Below are 24,560 nucleotides of genomic sequence, written 5' to 3'. Positions count from 1 at the left end.
AAAATGGCCGCATTATTGGTAAAATTTACAAATTTTAAAAAATTTAAAACTATTTTGTAGGAGACATAAATGTTTATGCCTCATTTTTGTATAATTTTTGTCCGTTTTTTAGGTAATTTAACTAACGTACACAAAAAAATTATTAAAGTAAAGGAAACTTTCTCAAAACATAATAATTCAATGGATTAAAATAGAATGGTAAATTGGCTTTAGTGCCATATAGGGTTCACTTTTTTGAGTGTGGTAATTTTTATTAATTTAATATTTTTCTAATTTTAATTGAATTTTAATGTATTTTATTTAGTTCATATTATATAACTTAATTTGAGTAAAATAAATCAATTCGAATTAATTTATATTAATTTAATATATTGCCAGTGCCAGCGGTATGACTAAATTAATATGCTTTCTACAAATTGTATAGCTCTAATCACTATCTTATATTAATACTATAAATAGTTTCATCTTGGCATTGCATTTCACAGTTTAACTTTTCAACAACTCTTATAATGTCTCACATTATATCATTACCGGAAGATTTACAAAAGGTTGCCATTGAGGAATTGAATGAGGATCCACAAAGAATAGACGAAGATTTGGAAATTCTCAAATTGTGGTTGAAAAAACAAAACCATTTAAGGGCTCGAACCGATGATCAATTTCTCATACAATTTCTTAGAGGCTGTAAATATAGTCTAGAGAAATGTAAGCAAAAATTGGATTCTTTTTATACCATGAAAACTAAATATCCTGAATTGTTTGCCATCACGGATTTGGATAATAAAGAATTTCGTGATTACCACCATACGGGGTAAGTAACACAATGAAAAACTAAGTCAGACACAATGTAAAGATTTTTTTCACTTTTGATAGAAGAGTCTGGATATATATATATAGAAATAAAATTTTGACAAAATTTTTTATAGAAATAAAATTTTGACAACATTTTCTATAGAAATAAAATTTTGACAAAAGTTTCTATAGAAATAAAACTGTGGCAAAATTTTCTATTGAAATATAACTTTGACAAAATTGTCTATAGAAGTAAAAATTCTGATAAAAAGAAATAAAATTTTAACAAATTTTTTAGAGAAATATAATTTTGACACATTTCCTATAGAAATAAAATGTTGACAAAAATGTCTATAGAAATAAACTTTTGACAAAATTTGCTTTCGAAATAAAATTTTGAAAAAATTGTCTATACTTATGTCTATAGAATTAATATTTTGACAAAATTTACTATAGAAATAAAATTTTTACAAATTTTTCTAAAGACTTAAAATTTTGACAAAATTTTCCACAGAAATAGAATTTTGACAAAATTCTCTATAAAAATAAAATTTTGACAAAAAATTTCTATAGAAATAAAATTTTGACAAAATTTACTATAGAAATAAAATTTTGACAAAATTTACTATAGAAATAAAATGTTGACAAAATATTCTATAGAAATAAAATTTTGACAAATTTTCTATAGAAATAAAATGTTGACAAATTTTCTATAGAAATAAAATGTTGACAAATTTTTCTATAGAATTAACATTTTGACACATTTTCTATAGAAATAAAATTTTTGCAAAGTTTGCTATAGAAATAAAATTTTGAAAAATAGAAATAAAATTTTGACAAAATATACTATAGAAATAAAATTTTGACAAAATTTACTATAGAAATAAAATTTTGACAAAATTTTCTACAGAAATAAAATTTTGACAACATTCTCTATAAACATAAAATTTTGACAAAAAATATCTATAGAAATAAAATTTTGACAAAAAATTTCTATAGAAATAAAATTTTGACAAAAAATTTCTATAGAAATAAAATTTGACACATTTTCTATAGAAATGAAATTTTGACAAAATTTTCTATAGAATTAACATTTTGACAAAATTGTCTATAGAAATAAAATTTTGACAACATTTACTATAGAAATAAAATTTTGACAACATTTACTATAGAAATAAATATTTGACAAAATTTTCTATAGACATGAAATTTTGAAAAATTTTCTATAGAATTAACATTTTGACAAAGCCATAATATCATTACATGTACTAGAGTACAATAATGTACTTCGTACAACAACAGTTTCGAATGCGCGCATCATAGCTGATCAATGCATTTTGAAACAAACACACTGAATAAAAACAAAACAAAAACAATGGAAGAAGGTAGCATATGGCCGTTGAATGTCATTACATGGCATTCATACTCTAGTAAATCAATTGTCGACGGCAATATACTAGACTAGAGTGGTGTTAATTGGAAGGCAAAAATGTTTCTACTATTTTTCTTTTTTTGGACATTTTGGATTGTTTGAAGCCCATTCTTTGCAACATAAGAAAGCTTTACCAATATTGTCTAATAATTGAAATGAGTAGATCGTCCAATAAAGGGAACTGATGAGGATGTGGAAATCCGAAACAGCTGTCTTCCCAACCATTTTGGACAACATTTTTGCTCTTCCATAACATCATAAAAAAATGAGTAATGATAGGCTCATATATATGAGCCATAATATCATTACAAGTACTAGAGTACAATAATGTACTTCGTACAACAAAAGTCTCGAATGTGCGCATCATAGCTGATCAATGCATTTTGACAAAGTTTACTATAGAAAAAAAATTTTGACAAAATTTACTATAGAAATAAAAATTTTGACAAAATTTACTATAGAAATAACATTTTGACAAAATTTACTATAGATATAAAATTTTGAAAAAAAATTACTATAGAAATAAAAATTTTGACCACATTTTCTATAGAAATAAAATGTTGACAATTTTTTTTATGGAATTAGAATTTTTACAAAATTTACTATAAAAATAAACTTTTTACAAAATTTTCTATAGAATTAACATTTTGACAAAATTTACTATAGAAATAAAATTTTGACCAAATTTACTCTAGAAATAAAATGTTGACACAATTTTCTATAGAAATAAAATTTTCACATAATTTTCTATAAAAATAAAATTTTGACAAACTTTCTATAGAATGTTGACAAAATTTTCTATAAAATTAAAATTTTGACAAAAGTAAATTCTATAGAAATAACATGTTTACACATTTTCTATAGAAATAAAATTTTGACAAAAATTTTCTATAGAAATAAAATTTTGACAAAATTTTCTATAGAAATAATATTTTGACAAAAGTTTCTATAGAAATAAAATTATGACAAAATTTTCTATTGAAATATAATTTTGACAAAATTGTCTATAGAAGTCAAAATTTTGATCAAAAAGAAATAAAATCTTGACAACATTTTCTACAGAAATGAACATTTTACACAAGTTTCTATAGGAGTAAAACTTTGACAAAATTTTATATAGAAATAAAATTTTTACAACATTTTCTATAGAAGTCAAAGTTTTGACAAATTTTCTATAGACAAAATTTTGATACAATATTCTATGAAAATAAAATTTTGACAAAATCTTCTATAGAACTAAATTTTTGACAACATTTTCTACAGAAGTAAGATTTTGACAAAATTTACTAAAGAAATAAAATTTTGACACATTTTCTATAAAAATAAAATTTTGACAAACGTTTCTATAAGAATAAAATGTTGACAAAATTTTCTATAGTAGTAAAATTTTGGCATTTTTTTCTATAGAAATAAATTTTTGACAAAATTTTCTATAGAAATAAAATTTTAACAAAATTTACTCTAGAAATAAAAATTTGACAAAATTTACTCTAGAAATAAAATTTTGACAAATTTTTCCACAGAAATGAAATTTTGACAACATTCTCTATAGAAATAAAATTTTGGCAACAAATTTCTATGGAAATAACATTTTGACACGTTTTTTATAGAACTAAAATTTTGACAACATTTTTTATAGAAATAAAATTTTGACAAAAATTTTCTGTAGAAATAATATTTTGACAAAATTTACTATAGAAATAAAGTTTTGACAAAATTTACTATAGAAATAAAATTTTGAAAAAATTTACTATAGAAATAAATTTTTGACAAAATTTTGAGAACATTCTCTATAGATACAAAATGTTGACAAAAAAATTTCTAGAGAAACAACATTTTGACACATCTTCTATAGATATAAAATTTTGACAAAATTTTCTTTTGAAATTAAATTTTTACAAAATTTTCTATAGAATAATATTTTGACAAAAGTTTCTATAGAAATAAAATTTTAACAAAATTGTCTATAGAAATAAAATCTTGATAAAATTTTCTCAGAAATAACACTTTGACAAAATTTTCTATAAAAATAAAATTTTAAAAAAATTTTCTAGAGAAATAAAATTTTGAAAAAATTTTTACAAAATTTATTTTTATTGTTTTGTAGTTTTTTTTTTGTAACACTTTCTCCAATTTTTGATAGATAATTTATGGCTTCAGTAGCAACAGTGGTTGCATCGCGCCCAAAGACTGCGGTAAATTTCGTACAGCGTATGATGGCTTTGTCGACTATTTGAAGACCATAATTCGTACCAAATCAAGCCAATTCGAACAAAACTAAACTGATTCTAAAAGTTGCGGTGTTATATCAAACAAATTTAAATGAAAATTGAAAAATATATAGCGCTTTACTAAATTTCTCATTCCAACCTTTTATTCCTGAGGTTGTATCTTTAAAAGCAAATTAATCTTTGTTTAAGTACCCGTTGCCTCGTTTGGTAACAACAAACTTTGTGTAGGCAGAAAGAAATAAATTTAACTACAAAAAAATCGTTGGTCCAAAATCTTTTTCCCAGAAAAGAAATTATTTTTTTATGTGATATTGTTGGAATAGAGTTGGCTAATTATCTAGCCATTTTTTGTGCGAGTCCCTATCACAATTGGCAGTGTTCGAAATTTTTTTTGGGAGGAAAGGGCTATTTGGAAAAGGCTTTGCTTAAAAGTTTGGGCATTCAAGAAATACCTCCGTTTTCGTATCTTTCAGCTCGACTTTGGTATTGCCCAGGCCCCTGAATGATAATGGACCACGCATTATATGGATCAAACATAATTATGATCCTTTTGAGTTTACAGTAAGCAACATTATTCAACATATAACAGCATTAGGCGAAATTTACATGTTAAGAGATCCCTATGCTTGCATTCAAGGTCTAGGCATTGTTTTTGATCTATCCAAATTTACTTTTAATCACTTAAAGCCTATAACACCATTGGACATTAAAAAAGGCATTAAGTTCTTCGAGAACACCTTGCCGCTGAGAGCGAAATTCTATTGTTTTATAAATATTTCGCCAGCCGGTGAACAAATGCATAAACTGTTTATGCATCTTCTACCGGAAAATATTAAGAAGCGGGTATGTTAGATTTTTTAATATAATGTATGTTTTTTTTTCTTTATTTAATTTTATTATCTTCACAGGTATTTATTATTGGTACAAATATGGACAAATTGTTCGAGCACATACCTAAGAGATATTTGCCCAAAGAGTATGGAGGAGAAAATGGCACAGCTGATGATATTATAATGGAACAAAATAAACTTTTCGATCAATATCGGGAATATTTTCAAGAAAATATCAAATACGGTACAGATGAACATTTACGCATTAATAAATCCAAGATGGATTTTGGTGATAATCTTGGCATTGGCGGATCTTTTCGAAAACTTTTAGTGGATTAGTAGATTAAGGGCAAATAGTTTAGGTATTAAACGTGTAATATATTGCTGTAATGTCTATAAAAAAAGATTGGTTAGACTTTCTTGTCGCAACTCCGTCGGTGATGCAATGTGCTAAGGCGACTGTTAACAACGGTTGTCACACGTGTTAAAAAATAATAAATAATATATAAACAAAAATAAATAATAAACATTTTACCAAAAATCTTATTTTTAAATTTTTGATCAAATTTTTGTGGTTAGTATAAGAAAAATGTTTTTGTTTGTTATTGGAAAGAAATGATTTATATTGAATTTATAGAAATTTTTGTTAAAATTTCATTTCTATTGAACTTTTTGTCAAAATTTTATTGCTATAGAAAATTTTGTCAAAATTTAATTTCTATAGAAAATTTGGCAAAATTTTATTGCTATAGAAAAATTTTTCTAAATTTTATTTCTATAGAAAATTTTGTCAAAATTTTATTTCTATATAAAATTTTGTTAGAATTTTATTTCTATAGAAATTTTTGTTAAAACTTTATTTCAATAGAAAATTTTTGCAAAAATTTTATTTCTATAGAAAATTTCGTTAAAATGTTATTACTATATAAAACTTTGTTAGGATTTTATTTATACAGAAAATTTTGTTAAAATTTTATTTCTATAGAAAATGTTTGCAAAAAGTTTTATATCTATAGAAAACTTTTGCAAAAAAATTATTTCTATAGAAAAATTTGTTAAAATGTTATTTCTATAGAAATCTTTTGCAATATTTTTTCTATAGAAATTTTTTGCTAAATTTTTTTCTATATAAATTTTTTGCAAAATGTTTTTATAGAAAATTTTTGCAATTTTTTTTTTTTTTTTTGTTTTATAGAAAATTTTGTTAACATTTTAGAAAATTGAAGTACTTTTTAGTTGGAAAGGAAAAAATCTTTCATTTTGGTTATGGGTGTAGGCAATTTATACTAAGAAATTTTAAGGTGATCTATATAATTTTTTTGCAAAATGTTTTTTATAGAAAATTTTCACAATTTTTTTTTTTTTATAGAAAATTTGTGTAAAATTTTTTCTATAGATTTTTTTTATACCCTGCTCCACACTGTGGAACAGGGTATTATAAGTTAGTGCATATGTTTGCAACACCCAGAAGGAGACGAGATAGACACATGGTGTCTTTGGCAAAAATGCTCAGGGTGGGTTCCTGAGTCGATATAGCGATCTCCGTCTGTCCGTGAACACATTTTTGTAATCAAAGTCTAGGTCGCAGTTTTAGCCCAATCGACTTCAAATTTGGCACAAGTATGTGTTTTGGCTCAGAATAGATCTCTATTGATTTTGAAAGAAATCGGTTCAGATTTAGATATAGCTCCCATATATAGCTTTCGCCCGATTTACACTCATATGACCACAGAGGCCAATTTTTTGCTCCGATTTAGTTGAAATTTTGCACAGGGAGTAGAATTAGAAAAATGGTCAAAATACAAACATTTTCCTTGTAAAATCGCCACTGCTTAGTCCAAAAGTTGTAAAAATGACTCTAATTTTCCTAAACTTCTAATACATATATATGGAGCGATAAATCATAAATAAACGTTTGCGAAGTTTCCTTAAAATTGCTTCAGATTTAAATATTTCCCATATTTTTTTCCTAACATTGTGTTCCACCCTAGTGCATTAGCCGACTTAAATTTTGAGTCTAAAGATTTTGTAGAAGTCTATCAAATTCTTCCAGATCGAGTGATATTTAAATGTATGTATTTGGGACAAACCTTTATATATAGCACCCAAGACATTTGACGGATGTGATATGGTATCGAAAATTTAGATCTACAAAGTGGTGCAGGGTATAATATAGTCGGCACCGCCCAACTTTGGACTTTCCTTACTTGTTTTTTTTTTTTTTTAATTTTAGAAAATTGAAGTAATTTTTAGTTGGAGAAGAAAAAATCTATCATTGTGGTTATGGGTGTAGGCTAATTATACTAAGATATTTTAAGGTGATCTAACGATGACCGTCCGTCCGTCGGTTGATCTGAAATTTAGAAAAGATTTGTCTTTTATCTACAAACCAGGTGAAGTTCGATCATAGGCTATATCGGTCCAACTTTTAATATAGACCCCACAAAAAACGTCCTTCGATTTGATTTCTTGAGCCTCAATTGGAAATCTAAAAGTATTTCAGATCTACAAATAAGTGCACCAAATTTTGTATGTATCGGTCCCTGGTTTGGTACAGCACCATCTCCCGATTTGACTTCTTGTGATTCTAAATTACGAATTTTTTATTCGATTTGCCTGAAGTTAGACATCTGAAGTCAACAACGTGGTACCGAATATGCATACAAAAAATAATTCTTTCCTACGGAATGAACTTTTAGAAATTATTATTATTTTTTGTTTTTTTTTTTTTTTTTTTGGGTGTGGTGCGTATCGGTCCATGTCGTCGTATAGCTCCCATATAGACCGATATGCCGATTTAATTTCTAAGGATACTAGATACCACAATTTGACGGAAATAGGAAATCTAGAGGTATTTATTGCATATTATATCCTTTATTACCGAATCAACACTACCGATATCATCATAACCATTTATAATATGATACACAGACAATGTGTTCACTTTGAAATATTTTAGAAATTCTGAGATAATCCAACGATCCGTCCATCCGTCTGTTGTTCTGAAATTTGGCACAGATTCGTTTTTTGTCGGCAAACAGTTGACCTGTTGATGAGCTATATCAGCCCAGGTTTTGGTATAGACCCCATAGCCTCAGGCTTATTAATATTGCCATTCTGGTTGTAATGAACTAAGGCGAAAAAGAAACCGAGAACTATATCGCCTAAATTTAAGTTTACGGTGTGCTCGCAGAGCAGGAATATCAACTTCTAGAGGAAAATGTTATTTTTTAATTGGGGAAAAAACAAAATTTTTACCACAAAAAAGGTTAGATTAGGTCGAAAAGAGGATTCATATTGTGGCTGACATACACCTATGCCAATAATCGGCTTGTTGAGTACATCAACTTCTCCTTCCCATCGTACCCTTCTTTTATTCTAGGAACTCTGTATCTCTAACGACTTCTCTAAATTTTCACCAGTTCCTGTTTCCAAGCTGGGACAGTTCCCGAATTACTTCTTCACCGATATGATTAACTTTTTGACTAGTAGAGGCAGGGCAGTGACAAAGGTAATATTCCCAGGTTCCATCATCCTCAAAACTTCCACACTTCATGCACCATCCTCTGGTGCTCCTATACGGAACAGATGTGTACTCAATTAGAGGTGTGCGCGTGGCACGCGTGATTCACGCGTAAATTACGTGAACCGTGAATAAAATCTGAAGCAACTCTTGTGAATGTGCGTGAATGGGACTAAAATAAATATGTCGTGCGTGAGTAATAAAATCGTCTCGTGAATGTGCGTGAATAAAATTTCTGCAAAATCACGCTCACGAAAAAATCAAGATTTAATTCTTAGGTTAGGTTAGGTGGTAGCCCGATGTATCAGGCTCACTTAGACTATTCAGTCCATTGTGTGATACCACATTGGTGAACTTCTCTCTTATCACTGAGTGCTGGCCGATTCCATGTTAAGCTCAATGACAAGGGACCTCCTTTTTATAGCCCAGTCCGAACGGCGTTCCACATTGCAGTGAAACCACTTAGAGAAGCTTTGAAACCCTCAGAAATGTCACCAGCATTACTGAGGTGGGATAATCCATCGCTGAAAAACTTTTTGGTGTTCGGTCGAAGCAGGAATCGAACCCACGACCTTGTGTATGCAAGGCGGGCATGCTAACCATTGCACCACGGTGGTGCAATGGTTACTCGTACGTTAAATGAAATTGATTTAGCTTTCGAACTATATTTTATTTATGAATTTTGTTACCTTTGCTCATTCCCGGATGGAAAATGTCGTGAGTGTCGTGAATTTGTCGTGAGTGTCGTGAATTGTCGTGGATCGTGCGTGAGCGTGAGTCTGTAAAAGTAGTTCGTGCGTGAGCTTACGTGAGTACTACTTTTTATTTCGTGAATGTGCGTGAGTGTGAGTGGCTACGACACTTATCGTGCGTGAATAAATATTTGACTTCGTGAATGTGCGTGAGTGTGAGTAAAATTTCACTCACGCGCACACCTCTACTCTCAATTTGAGGTGTGCGGCCATTATTCCTGCGGCCCTCCTGAATGTCGTCCTAGTCTCCTTGAGTAGTTGTCCAGACTTTTTTGTCGTCCTTCCGACCGTTGCATTGGTCCACATCGCTTTATGTGCCTCCAGCGCCGATTCATCCAACTCGGCCCACGTTGTTTCTATGGGATTTGCGTTCTGCAAGGGCACATCCCTATGCGTCCTAGCTCTTATCACCGGTTCATTTGCCTTTACGCGTCCTCTTATTTCGTCATATCCGGGCACCCATATGATACGGATCCTGCCATATTCCGAGTATACTTTGATCGTTTAATCGCAGACCCGTCATCTCACTCAAAAGCAGACAAGGCAAATGATAAACAAATAACAAGGACAAATTAAGGGCAAATTTCTTTGATCTAAAGAAATTGTAATCAAAAGAAAGTGCATAATCGTTGCTTTATAAATATATTCATTAGTCGTGCCTTCCTTTTTTCCAGAAACTCTGTGTCTCTAACGAATATCCTAATTTGTTTCCAGTCCCTGTTTCCAAACTGGGCCAGGTCCCGAATAATATGTTCATCGATATGGTTAACTCGATGCTTAGAAAGGCAAGTCGGTGACAAAGGTAATATTCCAAGGGTTCATCATCCTCAAAACCTGCATCCCACATGCACGATCCTCGGCTGCTTCTATTCGGCACATATATGCTCTTAATTCGAGATGCCCGGTCATTTATACCATGGTTATCCTGATTATCGTCGTACTCTCTTTGAATAATTCTCCAGTCTGTTTCTTATCTGGGTGACGTCATAGTATTTTTGTCGTCCTTCCAACCGTTGCATCGCTTTATGTGTCTTCCGTTTCCCCTTATTGCGGCATGTCCCGGTACCCATATGATGCAGATCCTACCGTATTGCGAGTATTCGTTCATCATTCTTTTGTATTCTAATACGGTTCACGATCGTACCGACATGTCTGCTATTGCCTTCATTATCCTCCGTCTGCATGACCTAGTGTTATTTCTGAGCCAGTTATAGCTAGAACTTCTGCTCGGTGTCGGGGTCCTACTCCACATATAGTCCCGTCCTCTCACGCATCTTCGATCCACCGGAGTAAATTATTCCCCCTGGTATTTGATTTACGTTTTAATCCACACATCTCATATCGTGGAGTGTCCCACATATATACAACAAAGTAGACAAGCGAAGTTATGTGTTCTTTCGATGCTTTAATACAACGTTAATGATAATGATTATGCATCAAAAAAATGATGGATTATCTGGACCAATGTTGTTTGCGGCAAGCAAACTTTCAACACTCATATTAGACTTTGGCGTCGTCCAATTAAGCACTTGTAATAAAACTTTGCAAAAAAATTTTTCTAACAGAAAATCTTTAAATCTGATCAACAAAATCAAACAAAACAAAGTACAAAGTGGCATAAATTGAATTTCCATATTTCGAGGCAAATTCTCGTAGTATCGTTTTTCGTTTGCTTGCATAAAGTATGGCTCAAATTAAACCGCTCGACGAGCATTTACAAAAAGTTGCCATTGAGGAATTGGGAGAAGTACCCAATAGACTTGTTGAGGATTTGGAAGCCTTAGTGTCATGGATAGAACAACAGCCGCATTTAAGAGCACGGACAGACCCTCAATTTTGGTACAATTTTTACGAGGATGCAAATTTAGTTTGGAAAAGGCCAAGAGCAAAATCGATACCTATTTCACTTTGAGGACAAAATATCCTGAAATGTTATGCCCCACAGATGTGGATGCAAAACGTTTTCAGGATTTATTTAAAAGGGGGTAAGATCAATTTATAAAATATGGATCGATTTTAAAATGATTTCTCCATAACTTCATTGTTTCCAGCTGTGTGGTTCCCCTACCCAGACCTTTGAATGATAATGGTCCACGTATTGTTGTCTATCGCCACTATGAACTTCTCCAGGATCAGAGTATTGAAGATTTGATTTTATTGGATGTTGCTATGCACGACATAATGTTGGTGGACGATCCATATGCCTGTATTCATGGTTTGTGCTATGTTGTGGACTTGTCATCATTGTCGCTGAATTTCCTTTCACGTATTGGCATAAGTGTTTTATCCAGATCCACTGCATTTCTTGAAAAGGCCATGCCTTTTCGTGCTGCCGCATTATGTATAATCAATATGCCAGAAGCTGCAGCACAGATATGCCAAATGATAACATCAGTTTTGCCACAAAAAATAAAAGAAAGGGTAAGTACAGTAGCACATTTGGAATATGAAACAAAACAATCAGAGCTTCAAGAAGTTAAGTAATAGGGTAAGGTGGGATTATAATCACAGTTGCCAAAAAAAATGTCCACCAAAATTTGAAGAAAATTTTACCAAAAATCTACAAAATTAAAAAAAAAACCTATTTTAGAAATCTAAATTTTATTTGTAGAGAAAATTTTATTTCTAGAGAAAATTCTGTCAAAATTTTATTTCTACAGAAATTTTGTCAAATTTTTATTTCTATAGAAAGTTTTGTCAAGATTTTATTTCTATAAAAAACGTTGTCAAAATTTTACTTATATAGAAAATGTTGTCAAAATTTTATTTTTACAGAAAATGTTGTCAAAATTTTATTTTTACAGAAAATGTTGTACAATTTTTATTTCTATAGAAGATTTTGTCAAAATTTTATTTCTATAGAAAATTTTGTCAAAATTTTATTTTTATAGAAAATGTTGTCAACATTTTATTTCAATAGAGAATTTTGTCGAAATGTTATTTTTATAGAGAATTTTGTCAAAGTTTTATTTCTATAGAGAATTTTGTCAAAAATTGTATTTCTATAGAAAATTTTGTCAAAATTTTATTTCTATAGAAATTTTGTCAAATTTTTATTTCTATAGAAAATTTTGTCAAAATTTTATTTTTACAGAAAATGTTGTCAAAATTTTATTTCTAAAGAAAATTTTGTCAACATTTTATTTCAATAGAGAATTTTGTCGAAATGTTATTTTTATAGGGAATTTTGTCAAAATTTTATTTCTATAGAGAATTTTGTGAAAATTTTATTTCTCTATAAAAAAAATTTGGTAAAATTTTTATTTCTATAGATATTTTGTCAAATTTTTATTTCTATAGTAAATTTTATCAAAATTTTATTTATATAGAAAATGTCAAAATTTTATTTTTACAGAAAATGTTGTCAAAATTTTATTTTTACAGAAAATGTTGTACAATTTTTATTTCTGTAGAAAATTTTGACAAAATTTTATTTCTATAGAAAATTTTGTCAAAATTTTATTTTTATAGAAAATGTTGTCAACATTTTATTTCAATAGAGAATTTTGTCGAAATGTTATTTTTATAGAGAATTTTGTCAAAATTTTATTTCTATAAAGAATTTTGTCAAAAATTTTATTTCTATAGAAAGTTTTGTTAAAATTTTATTTTTATAGAAATTTTGTCAAATTTTTACTTCTATAGAAAATTTTGTCAAAATTTAATTTTTACAGAAAATGTTGTCAAAATTTTATTTCTATAGAAAATTTTGCCAACATTTTATTTCAATAGAGAATTTTGTCGAAATGTTATTTTTATAGGGAATTTTGTCAAAATTTTATTTCCATAGAAAATTTTGTCAACATTTTATTTCTATAGAAAATTTTGTCAAAATTTTATTTCTATAGAAAATTTTTTCAAAATTTTATTTCTATAGAAAATTTTGTCAAAATTTTATTTCTATAGAAAATTTTGTCAAAATTTTATTTCTATAGAAAATTTTGTCAAAATTTTATTTCTGTAGAAAATTTTGTCAAAATTTTATTTCTATAGAAAATTTTGTCAAAATTTTATTTCTATAGAAAATTTTGTCAAAATTTTATTTCTATAGAAAATTTTGTCAAAATTTTATCTCTATAGAAAATCTTGTCAAAATTTTATTTCTATAGAAAATTTTGTCAAAATTTTATTTCTATAGAAAATTTTTTCAAAATTTTATTTCTGTAGAAAATTTTTTCAAAATTTTATTTCTATAGAAAATTTTGTCAAAATTTTATTTCTATAGAAAATTTTGTCAAAATTTTATTTCTATAGAAAATTTTTTCAAAATTTTATTTCTGTAGAAAATTTTTTCAAAATTTTATTTCTATAGATAATTTTATCAAAATTTTATTTCTATAGAAAATTTTGTCAAATTTTTATTTCTATAGATATTTTGTCAAAATTTTATTTCTATAGAAAATTTTGTTAAAATCTTATTTCTATAGAAAATTTTGTTAAAATTTTATTTCTATAGAGAATTTTTTCAAAATTTTATTTCTTTATAAAAAAATTTTGTAAAATGTTATTTCTATAGAAAATTTTGTCTAAATTTTATTTCTCTATAAAACAATTTTATCAAAATTTTATTTTTATAGAAAATTTTGTCAAAATTTTATTCTATAGATATATTGTCAAAATTTTATATCTACAGAAAATTTTATCAAAATTTTATTTCTATAGAAAATTTTGTAAAATTTTTATTCCTATAGAAAATGTTGTCATTTATTTTTTCAGCAGTTATTCCCGCTTTTATTATCATGTTTGGCCCGATTCTCTAAACATCTAATCTCTACCATTGCAGCCTCGTTCTTGATCTAAAGCTCAGTGCAGTTTCCAAAACTCTAGTTTACATTTCCCTCATAAGACCTCATAAGAGTATTCCATTTACAGCAACAAAGCCTTGGGCAGACAATCATTTCAGCCTCGGACCATGGACATTTCAAGAGGACTCAACACCATCGCACTTAAGAAGGAGGTTGCTCCCATCATTTTCACCTTTACTTTACATAACAGCCACCAAGTAAAAAGGTTTACAGTTAAGCCTCTCAAACTTGGACACTCTAAAAAGCGGAAATCCTTCAAAAGCGGAGAGTTTTTGTGAGACGTTTATCACATTGGTTGACACCTTTCAAACGTAGACAAAATCAAGACTACCGTGGATGTCCACTTCTGAGACTTGAGGACCTTGTGTCTACTGCGGAGCTTGTCACAAAATGCAGTGGCATGGGCCGACGACTTGAAGAGGGTGTCGAATGTGACCCCGAAAACCTTGCGGTAATTTATAGTCGGAATTGTTTCGCCGTCGACTCTGACATTCAACTATAGTGGGTGCAAAGCTGTCATTGTGCTATGCACTTTACGGAATCCATGTTGATAGTTGGCAGCTGAAAAATTCTCCACATGGCTGGGGAGGAGTATAGCCTCTAGTGTCTTTGTTACTAGCGAAAGAAGGGAAATCGGTCACCCTTTCTCGAGTCTTTGTCTGGTTTCAGTATTGAAATCATTATACCCCCACCCAATGAGTGATTTCAGAGACAAATTGAGAAGCCTGGTCAAATACTCAACTACGAGTATTCCCAGATGCTTCAGCATTAGCAACGGGGCCCAGCGCCTTGGATGGTTTCGCACTGACATTGGTAACTTCAAATACTCAACTCCGAGTATTTCCAGATGCTTCAGCATTAGCAACGGGGCCCAGCGCCTTGGATGGTTTCGCACTGACATTGGTAACTTCGGCTTATGTAAATTGTGTATCGCTGGCTCGGAGACCACGAATGCGACGAATGACTCTCCTTTTCGGTCTATCACTTTCGGGAAGCTAGACTGTCGATTGAAAAATTTAGCGCATCTCTTCGGATCAGTCACCGTCACTTCTGACTGAGATCCCTTCATCCCTTGTGGAGGGGGTTTGAGAGTGCTCTCACTGTTGATCACAACGTACCTGTTCCTGTGCCTAGGTTACATTGCTTCAGATGCTCTAGCCATGTGTAAAGCTTGTGCTTGTCGATTATCTTACTAATCTCTATATTCAGTTCTCTGATTATTATTTTTTAATCGATCTAACATTAATTTTCTCTTTTTTCTATTTTTTAGGTTTTCTTTTGTGGCCACAAATTGGACAATCTCCTGCAGCATATACCTCTAGAGTTTTTACCAGAAGAATATGGTGGATCCAATGGTTCCTTGACTCAGATATGTGCTGACTATTTAAAAGTTTGGGAAACTCATCGTGACTTCTTTAAAGAAAATTCCAAATATGGTACCGATGAACATCTACGCTTGGGAAAGCCAATTGATTTCGATAGTGTTTATGGTCTAAGTGGCTCATTTAGAAAATTGGAGGTAGATTAAAAGGTTCATGAATAATCTAAAATAAATTATAATCATAAACAAAGGTTTGCATTGTTGAGTGTGTGTATGTGTACTATTGTCAAATTTATTTTAAGTTGAAAATTACTACTGTATATTGGGTCTATGGAATTGTGAAAGGTCTATGCAGAAAGAGAAAAACTAAGTCAATTAAATATAATATTTTATAAATTTATTTCACATTCTATTGTTTTATTTATTGAGTTACCGCAAATATTGATCTTCGTAATAGGTACTCGTTATGGGTACTTCTCAGGAATTTCAATAACAGCATGCATCATAATCAACGGTGGCTTACTTCTGTTAGCAATGTTGGTAACATTTGGATGTCACCTTGCCATGGAGAAATATACTACTATATGACGTAGTCTATTTCTCCATGTCGTCTATTTACCCATGTCCTGGAATTAGGTCTGGTATATCTTCCGTATCTTTTACTACACCAGCAGTTCCGCCATTTTTGGATAGACTTATGTCTTATTTCCTTAACTGTCGTCGAATTAAGTCTATTTTAGGATGAAAATTGTATCTCTTTCCTCTGCTTATAGGTCGGTGGGCATTATGCCGATGGGAGAACTGCAGAGGTTGCAACTACACCATTTAAACTTAAGCCGTGTTATGGAGCCACCGTGGTGCAATGGTTAGGTTAGGTTAGGTGGCAGCCCGATGTATCAGGCTCACTTAAACTATTCAGTCCATTGTGATACCACATTGGTGAATTTCTCTCTTATCACTGAGTGCTGCCCGATTCCATGTTAAGCTCAATGACAAGGGACCTCCTTTTTATAGCCGAGTCCGAACGGCGTTCCACATTGCAGTGAAACCACTTAGAGAAGTTTTGAGACACTTAGAAATGTCACCAGCATTACTGAGGTGAGATAATCCACCGCTGAAAAACTTTTTGGTGTTCGGTCGAAGCAGGACTCGAACCCACGACCTTATGTATTCCAAATTTTGGTCAATATAAACTTGACGTATTTCTTTCAATTTTGCATTTAAAAAACCTGAACACCCCTCATTTTGAAGGTGTGTGTGTGTAGAATGTTGCTTCTATTTTGATTTTGTAATTCAATCTTCAGTTGTCAAAATGCCGTCCAAGCAAGAAGAGCAGCGTATCAAAATTTGGCTCGCGCATCGCGAAAATCCGAGCTACTCGCACGCAAAGCTAGCAAAATCGCTAAAAGTTGCCAAATCAACCGTTACAAATGTATTAAAGTGTTTGGGGAACGTTTGTCGACAGCCAGGAAGTCTGGATCGGGGGGAAATCGAAAACCGGAATCCGCAGAGACGACAAAGAGAATTGCCGGTAGTTTCAAGCGAAACCCTAACCTCTCTCTCCGATATGCCGCAAATAAGCTGGGTGTATCGTCTACAACCGTGCATCGAGCCAAAAAACGAGCCGGACTATCGACTTACAAGAAGGTAGTGACTCCAAATCGCGATGATAAACAAAATACGACGGCCAAAGCGCGATCCCGGAGGCTGTACACGACGATGCTGACGAAGTTTGACTGCGTGGTAATGGACGACGAAACCTACGTCAAAGCCGACTACAAGCAGCTTCCGGGACAGGAGTTTTATACGGTAAAAGGAAGGGGAAAGGTAGCAGATATTTTCAAGCACATAAAACTGTCAAAGTTCGCAAAGAAATATCTGGTTTGGCAAGCCATCTGTACCTGTGGCTTGAAAAACAGCATTTTTATAGCTTCCGGGACTGTCAACCAAGAAATTTACGTGAAAGAGTGTTTGAATAAACGTCTGCTGCCTTTCCTGAAGAAACACGGTTGTTCTGTATTGTTTTGGCCGGATTTGGCATCTTGCCATTACGGTAAAAAGGCCATGGAGTGGTACGCCGCCAACAACGTGCAGGTGGTTCCCAAGTACAAGAACCCTCCCAACACGCCAGAGCTCCACCCAATTGAGAAATACTGGGCTATTGTCAAGCGGAACCTAAAGAAGACCAAAAATCTGCTAAGGACGAGCAGCAGTTCAAGGCAAACTGGCTTTCTGCGGCGAAGAAGGTGGACAAGGTGGCTGTACAAAATCTGATGGCAGGTGTCAAGCGTGAGGCCCGGCAATTCGGATTTGGAAAAGCGAAAGCCTAACTGAATATTTTTCCTGAATTTTATACTAATTGAACTTGAAAAAGAAATTTAATTTGATTTTTTAAATAAACGATTTCACCGATTTACACGCGTTTTCCCTTGACCAAATTTTGACCGTATCACCCTTTAAGCTGTCATGATGAGGAGGAAAAAGGAATCGATAAAACACCTCTTGTGTGAGTGTCCTGCATTTAGGGTATAGGTAGGTACTATGTTCGGTTTTCGAGTTGAAAATCACTTTATTTTCGCGATTACTTTTCCAGAAATAATCAAAATTATAAATGAAAACAAGCATATTCCTGTAAAGTCTTGTCGAAATCTGGAAGAACATGAAACTGCGCATCAATTGAGTTAATTTATCTGCTTTATATTGAACTGTCTTAATAAAGTAACCGCGAAAAGCTAAACTAGTACTGACCTTCAGGCGTAAACGAATTTTAGGAGCATATAGCATTAAATTCTTGGAGGAGCTGGAAAACCTTAACTTAAGTAGCCTGCGAATGTTTTTGGAACAATCAGGTGGTTTAAGAGAAGAAAATAATTGGGTGGGCTCAACGGTAAAAACTAGAAGTGCACATATGTAATAGGTACTTTTAGTTAATGTGGTACCACAATGGACTGAATAGTCTAAGTGAGCCTCAATCAAACCGGGCTGCCACTTTAATCTAACCTAGCGGTCTTACACCATATCTCGCTTCCGTAGAGATGGCATTGCATGTCGTCTATTTACCCATGTCCTTCCGTACTTTTTCGTTATCCCAGCGGTTCTGCCATTTTTTGATAGAAAATCGTATTTTCTACCTCTGGAAGGTTACGCGTAATGTGGCTAGCCGTTGTACTGATAAGATGCTTCCATAGGATAAGATGCCGTTGCATGCCTCCATTGTGGAGTTAAAATGTTCAAGAAAATTCTACATATGGCACCGATGAACTCTTTACACGCTTGGACAAGCCAATGAATCTCAAAACTGCTTTTCCGGCCTGGGTGGTTCATTTAATAAATTAAAAGTAGATTAGTTGAGGGATAGAGCCTTACTCGTATTTTATAAAATTATTTAAAACAAAATCTAAAAATCAAATAACAAACAAAAGCTAATGGATCTGTTAAAAAAAAATAAACCAAGTTAAGAAATCTAATCTTTAACGATTTCGATATTCAGTGCTAACTTGGTTTATTCTATAATTCTGTTACCAAAGGTTGTCTGGATCAAATTCTATTTCTAAACACTTCTTTTGAATGCACTTTAGTTGATATTAAAAACAAAACACGTTTACCGAAAAAAACATAATCGCTTATTGAACACTTTAAATTTTCATTTGCTCTGATGAACTTATCATTTATCACCAACAACTAGGGCGAAACTCTTATCTTATCCATTTGCCATGTTTTAAAATATTCCGAAAATGTTACCTATTAAACAAAACCACATTCAAACGCATTCATATTAGTTTAGTCTTTCCATTTGTTGAGGTATCAGTGGCCGGTGTACTTATTTTTGCTGTAAATATGCCCAACATACGTCCCCTACCTGAGGCTCTGCAGAAAATAGCCTGTGATGAATTACATGAAGTGCCCGAAAGAATTGAAGAGGATTTGAAAGATTTTCGCGATTGGATTGAAAAGCAACCTCATTTAAGAGCTCGTACAGATGATCAATTTCTGATAAGCTTCTTAAGAGGTTGTAAATACAGCATGGAAAAAGCCAAATCAAAAATTGATAAATATTATACGTTAAGAACTAAATATCCCGATTTCTATACCATACAAGATGTTGATGATCCAAAGACGATTGAACTTTTTAAAATGGGGTAAGTATAACTATGAAACAGGGAAGTGAAATTCTCTTATGGAAATTCATATAAAATTCACAGAACTATCATCGAAAGGGTGGCAAATTCTCTCATATCTCTCATGGCGTGCTACCCATTCTCATCAGTGGGGCGCTGTTTTATTGAGAATTCGATATTACCGGACGGGATTCGATGTGATGGGGATTGTCAGAGTTAGGCACTGCAAAAACTGGGCAAATAATTGAGGTGAAAAACTGCTTACCAAGAGCATTAGTAACATACCGCCAGCAGTACCGTTTGCTTAAGAATAATGACTTAACATATCTTGACGGTACAACCATGTATCTCACACATTTGCTTTTTATTCTTCGCAAATTACATGGTTTGCTCAAACAGGGTGGCTGATATGTATTGCACCCATCATCTCATTTCTAGACCACTTCTTCTTTTCACGACCACTCGTCTGACAGCTGACTGACTTATTCCAATGACAATTGATTTTATTGTTTACAAGCTTGGAAAAACATTTTGATCTAATGCATTCAGAAATAAAGTTATTCGTGAAGGAATTCAAGCGTGATAGTGTGATTGCTATACATTAGGCTGGAAAACGGCAAAGTGACTATTGTTATAGACCTGCAACGTTTAAATATGAATAAAGCTTTTGTTTCGGACCATTGCTTGATACATTCAGTCTTTCATCGAGCCAAAAAGTTGGGGAAAGCCCGGTTACAACACAGAAACGAAGGATATATGAACACGGTTGCCAATCGATCCAAAAATAATCTACCACCATTTGGAGAACATTTTATAAAAACTATCTCATTTTGTAAAATTTTATTCTATAAAAAATTTTGTAAAAATTTTATTTCTACAGAAAATTTTGTCAACAATTTTATTTCTCATGGCGTACAAATACAAAATTTTTTCAAAATTTTATTTCTATGGAAAATTTTTTTTTTAGAAAATTTTGTCAAAATTTTATTTCAATAAAAAATTTTGTCAAAACTTGATTTCTATAAAAAATTTTGTCAAAATTTTATTTCTATGGAAAATTTTGTCAAAATTTTATTTCTATAGAAAATTTTGTCTACATTTTATTTCTATAGAAAATTTTGTCAAACTTTTATTTCTATAGAAAATTTTGTCTAAATTTTATTTCTATAGAAAATTTTGTCAAAATTTTATTCCTCTAGAAAATTTTGTTAAAATTTTATTTCTATAGGAAATTTTGTCAAAATTTTATTTCTATAGGAAATTTTGTCAAAATTTTATTTCTATAGGAAATTTTGTCAAAATTTTATTTCTATAGAAAATTTTGTCAAAATTTTATTTGTATAGAAGATTTTGTCAAAATTTTATTTCTGTAGAAAATTTTGCCAAAAATTTAATTTTTGTAGAAAATTTTGCAAAAATTTAATTTTTGTAGAAAACTTTGTCAAATTTTTAATTCTATAGAAAATTTTGTCAAAATGTGATTTCTGTAGAAAATGTTGTCAAAATGTGATTTCTATAGAAAATTTTGTTTAAATTTTATTTCTATAGAAAATTTTGTCAAAATTTTATTTCTATAGAAAATTTTGTCAAAGTTTTACTTTTTATAGAAAATGTTGTCAACATTTTATTTCTATAGGAAATTTTGTCAAAATTTTATTTCTATAGAAAATTTTGTAAAAATTTTATTTCTATAGAAGATTTTGTCAAAATTTTATTTCTGTAGAAAATTTTGCCAAAACTTTAATTTTTGTAGAAAATTTTGTCAAAAATTTAATTTTTGTAGAAAATTTAGTCAAAATTTTAATTCTATAGAAAATGTTGTCAAAATGTGATTTCTGTAGAATATTTTATCATATATTTCTATAGAAAATTTTGTCAAAATCGTATTTCTGTAGAAAATTTTGTCAACAATTTAATTTCTAAAGAATATTTTATCAAAATTTTATTTCTATAGATAATTTTGTCAAACTTTTATTTCTATAGAAAATCTTGTCAATTTTTGTTTTATTCCTGTAGAAAATTTTGTCAGTATTTGATTTCTATTGAAAATTTTGTCAAAATTTTATTTCTATGGAACATTTTGTCAAAATTTTATTTCTATGGAATATTTTGTCAAAATTTTATTTCTATAGAAAATTTTGTCAAAATCGTATTTCTATAGAAAATTTTGTCAAAATTTTATTTCTATAGAAAATTTTGTAAAAATTTTATTTCTGAAGAAAATTTTGTCAAAATCGTATTTCTATAGAAAATTTTATCAAAATTTTATTTCTATAGGAATTTTTTTTGATCTCAGCTTAAAGCCATGCATTGACTAAACTACAAGTGTAGCTTAACCAAAAGAGGAAAAGTATGCTTGTCAAATTTATTTGGGCAAAGCTACACTTGTAGTTTAGTCAATGCATGGCTTTAAGCTGAGATCACAAACAACAAAATAAAAAATTTTGTAAAAATTTTATTATTTTTTACCAACCGTGTATGTAAAGCCCACATTCGATCGAAATCCCCGCCGAAGCGGTAGAAAACTTGCTCGTGAGGTGAACATATCGCGAGAATGTAAATAAAGAAATTTAAACTGGAAAGAGCCAATGAGTTGCTTGTCCTGCACGGAAGTGGCCAATTATCAAATTTTTCTCCAAATTGAGAAGTTAGTGAACAAACAAAATGATGGAGTTTACCAGATCGGGTCAGCTGAAAATTTAGTGGCCACCAGGACTCACACGACTTCGATGGTAATGTTGTGGGCCGTAATAATTATCGAGAAAATGTTCTAAAGACAGTATTGAAGCGCTGTCTTTAGAACATTTCGGTGGCAGACCATGGACATTCCAACAGCATTCAGCACCATCGCACTCAGCGCGCTTCAACCAAGAATGGTTTAAAGAACGAGGTTCATTTCTACCGCATAATGGTCACAAAAATCGCAATCCGTTGGGCTTATGCGCTTGTGTCATTTTAGGTAAGGTTGGACATTCCAACAGGACTCAATTAAAAGGAGGACTGGATTAAAAAGGAGTTTCACCCAGAGGAGGAATATGATCAAGAGCAAAATGTTACTTTTGGACGAGAAACATGTAATATATCGCAAGCAAAGGGGGCGCTAATGCCAACTTAACTTTAGTTTAGTTAAAATGTCCCTTATTTGAATAATTTTTTGCTTAATTTATTGACTTGAACTAAAAAATATGAGAGAAAAAGTTTTATACAAATATACAAACATAATTTTACTAAAAAATAAAATTGTTAATATTTCCTTGAAATGGGAAAAGTTTGCTTAAATTGAGTTCATAAGTGTTTCAAATGAGTTTCAAATTTAACTAAAATTGTACCTGTATTGAACTTCGTATAGTGCTAAAGATATTTTAACAATTTTTAAATCCAATGTTTTTTGGAGAGGAAGGACTTTATAAGGAGATTCACCGCTTTAGCACTCATTTTAACATTTTTAAATCCAATGGTTTTTGCAGAGTAAGTTTGCACATTCCAATAGGACTCAACAAGTGCCAACCAAGAATGACTTAAAAAGGAGGTTTACCGGTTCATTTCTACCGCATAATGGCCACCGAAATCTCCGGATCTCAAGTTTAGGGAAGTACTTTCTTCATAGGATATGCCCATGCAAAAGTAATTACAATTTCGATTTAATAGTATGTTAATTAGTTAGAAATTTTGGACCAAGTTTATTTGGTAATGAGAGTGTTTGCTGGGTGGGGACTATAGGCATATCGACCCATTTAAAAAAAGAGTTATAAATTCCGAAGATGTAGACACGGCCTAGGTTCGCTATTATGGTGTAAGGCCCAGCGAAGTCTCGTCCAACAGAACTTTCGGTGGTATATACTTTTTCACAACTAAGGCGAACAATTTCTCCCATAGATTCACAAATCAAATAATATTATTATTATGTTGATTAACACAATCCTAAATTATCTAAAATATTTATCACCTTTGCTTTCAGAATTGGCTTAAATTTACCCACACCCTTAAATGAGACGGGACCACGTATTCAATATATACGAACTGCCCTGTATCCCACAGAAAAATTCAGTTTCGCTGACATTATGTGTTTGGCCAATGGTACTCAGGAAATCACAATGCGCAATGATGATTATACAGTGGTCAATGGATTTGTACAAATTTTAGATATGGCCAATTATACCACCGGTCACATGTTACAGATGACACCAACTGTCATTAAGAAAATGTCCACATTTGCTGAAGATGCAACGCCATTGCGTCAGAGAGCGGTCCATGTAATAAATGCTCCAGCAAGTTTGGAAAAACTGTTTGCAATGGTCAAATCTTTTATACCGGAAAAACAAAAGGAAAGGGTAAATATTGAGCATAAGAAAAAAATTAAAAAATAGGACTTTTAACAAATGTTTTCTTATCTTTTTATAAAGCTACGAATTCATGGCACCAATTGGCAATCCACTTTGTTTGAGCATGTACCCCAGAAATATCTACCCAAGGAATTGGGTGGTGAAAATGGCTCCATAGAAGAAATTACACAAAATCATTGGGAAATCTTTGCCCAACATCGTGATTACTTTAAGGAAGATCATAAATATGGTGTGGATGAAAAACTACGAGTTGGACCTTCAGTCGATTACGATCAAATATTTGGGATGGAGGGTTCATTCCGAAAATTGCAAGTGGATTAATATTCGAAGATCCTACGAGTATCTATAGAATTGTTAGCAATTTATATGAATTTAATAAAAAAAACGATGTTCCTGAAGATTTTACTTTAAAT

The 24,560-nt window shown here is 31.1% G+C and overlaps 2 protein-coding genes, 1 long non-coding RNA gene and 1 pseudogene across 4 annotated transcripts in view; 3 read left to right on the top strand and 1 right to left on the bottom strand.

Moving 5' to 3' along the window:
* Nucleotides 1-24,560, bottom strand: part of LOC142238586 (uncharacterized) — an 81,852-nt gene that overhangs the window by 57,128 nt on the left and 164 nt on the right. The gene's annotated exons all lie outside the window — the stretch shown is intronic.
* On the top strand, nt 480-5,831 carry LOC142238744 (alpha-tocopherol transfer protein-like). Of its 2 annotated transcripts, XM_075310471.1 has the most exons (4): nt 480-811; nt 4,929-5,016; nt 5,143-5,298; nt 5,364-5,831. In XM_075310471.1, the coding sequence occupies exons 1-4, from the start codon at nt 510-512 to the stop codon at nt 5,622-5,624; spliced, it is 807 nt and encodes a 268-aa protein (XP_075166586.1). In that variant the 5' UTR covers nt 480-509; the 3' UTR covers nt 5,625-5,831. The 2 variants fall into 2 exon arrangements, with proteins under 2 accessions (XP_075166586.1, XP_075166585.1); XM_075310470.1 differs by having other exon boundaries at nt 4,929-5,298.
* Nucleotides 9,358-16,091, top strand: LOC142238745 (alpha-tocopherol transfer protein-like; annotated as a pseudogene).
* Nucleotides 19,479-24,559, top strand: LOC142238578 (alpha-tocopherol transfer protein-like). The gene is made up of 3 exons (XM_075310270.1): nt 19,479-19,825; nt 23,763-24,135; nt 24,208-24,559. The coding sequence occupies exons 1-3, from the start codon at nt 19,524-19,526 to the stop codon at nt 24,466-24,468; spliced, it is 936 nt and encodes a 311-aa protein (XP_075166385.1). The 5' UTR covers nt 19,479-19,523; the 3' UTR covers nt 24,469-24,559.

This window comes from Haematobia irritans, chromosome 5, assembly GCF_050003625.1.
Source record: "Haematobia irritans isolate KBUSLIRL chromosome 5, ASM5000362v1, whole genome shotgun sequence".
NCBI classification, from domain to species: domain Eukaryota; kingdom Metazoa; phylum Arthropoda; class Insecta; order Diptera; family Muscidae; genus Haematobia; species Haematobia irritans.
The sequence above is the reverse complement of the archived record's forward strand: the minus strand, read 5'-3'. Positions and strand labels throughout refer to the sequence as shown.

What these genes read in the sequence shown, in the direction of transcription:
- LOC142238744 (XM_075310470.1), top strand. Translation starts at nt 510, where the DNA reads ATGTCTCACATTATATCATTACCGGAAGATTTACAAAAGGTTGCCATT. An exon ending in CGTGATTACCACCATACGGG is followed by an intron (nt 812 to 4,928) that starts GTAAGTAACACA and finishes CGTATCTTTCAG; the next exon opens with CTCGACTTTGGTATTGCCCA. An exon ending in CGGAAAATATTAAGAAGCGG is followed by an intron (nt 5,299 to 5,363) that starts GTATGTTAGATT and finishes TTATCTTCACAG; the next exon opens with GTATTTATTATTGGTACAAA.
- LOC142238578 (XM_075310270.1), top strand. Translation starts at nt 19,524, where the DNA reads ATGCCCAACATACGTCCCCTACCTGAGGCTCTGCAGAAAATAGCCTGT. An exon ending in ATTGAACTTTTTAAAATGGG is followed by an intron (nt 19,826 to 23,762) that starts GTAAGTATAACT and finishes CTTTGCTTTCAG; the next exon opens with AATTGGCTTAAATTTACCCA. An exon ending in CGGAAAAACAAAAGGAAAGG is followed by an intron (nt 24,136 to 24,207) that starts GTAAATATTGAG and finishes CTTTTTATAAAG; the next exon opens with CTACGAATTCATGGCACCAA.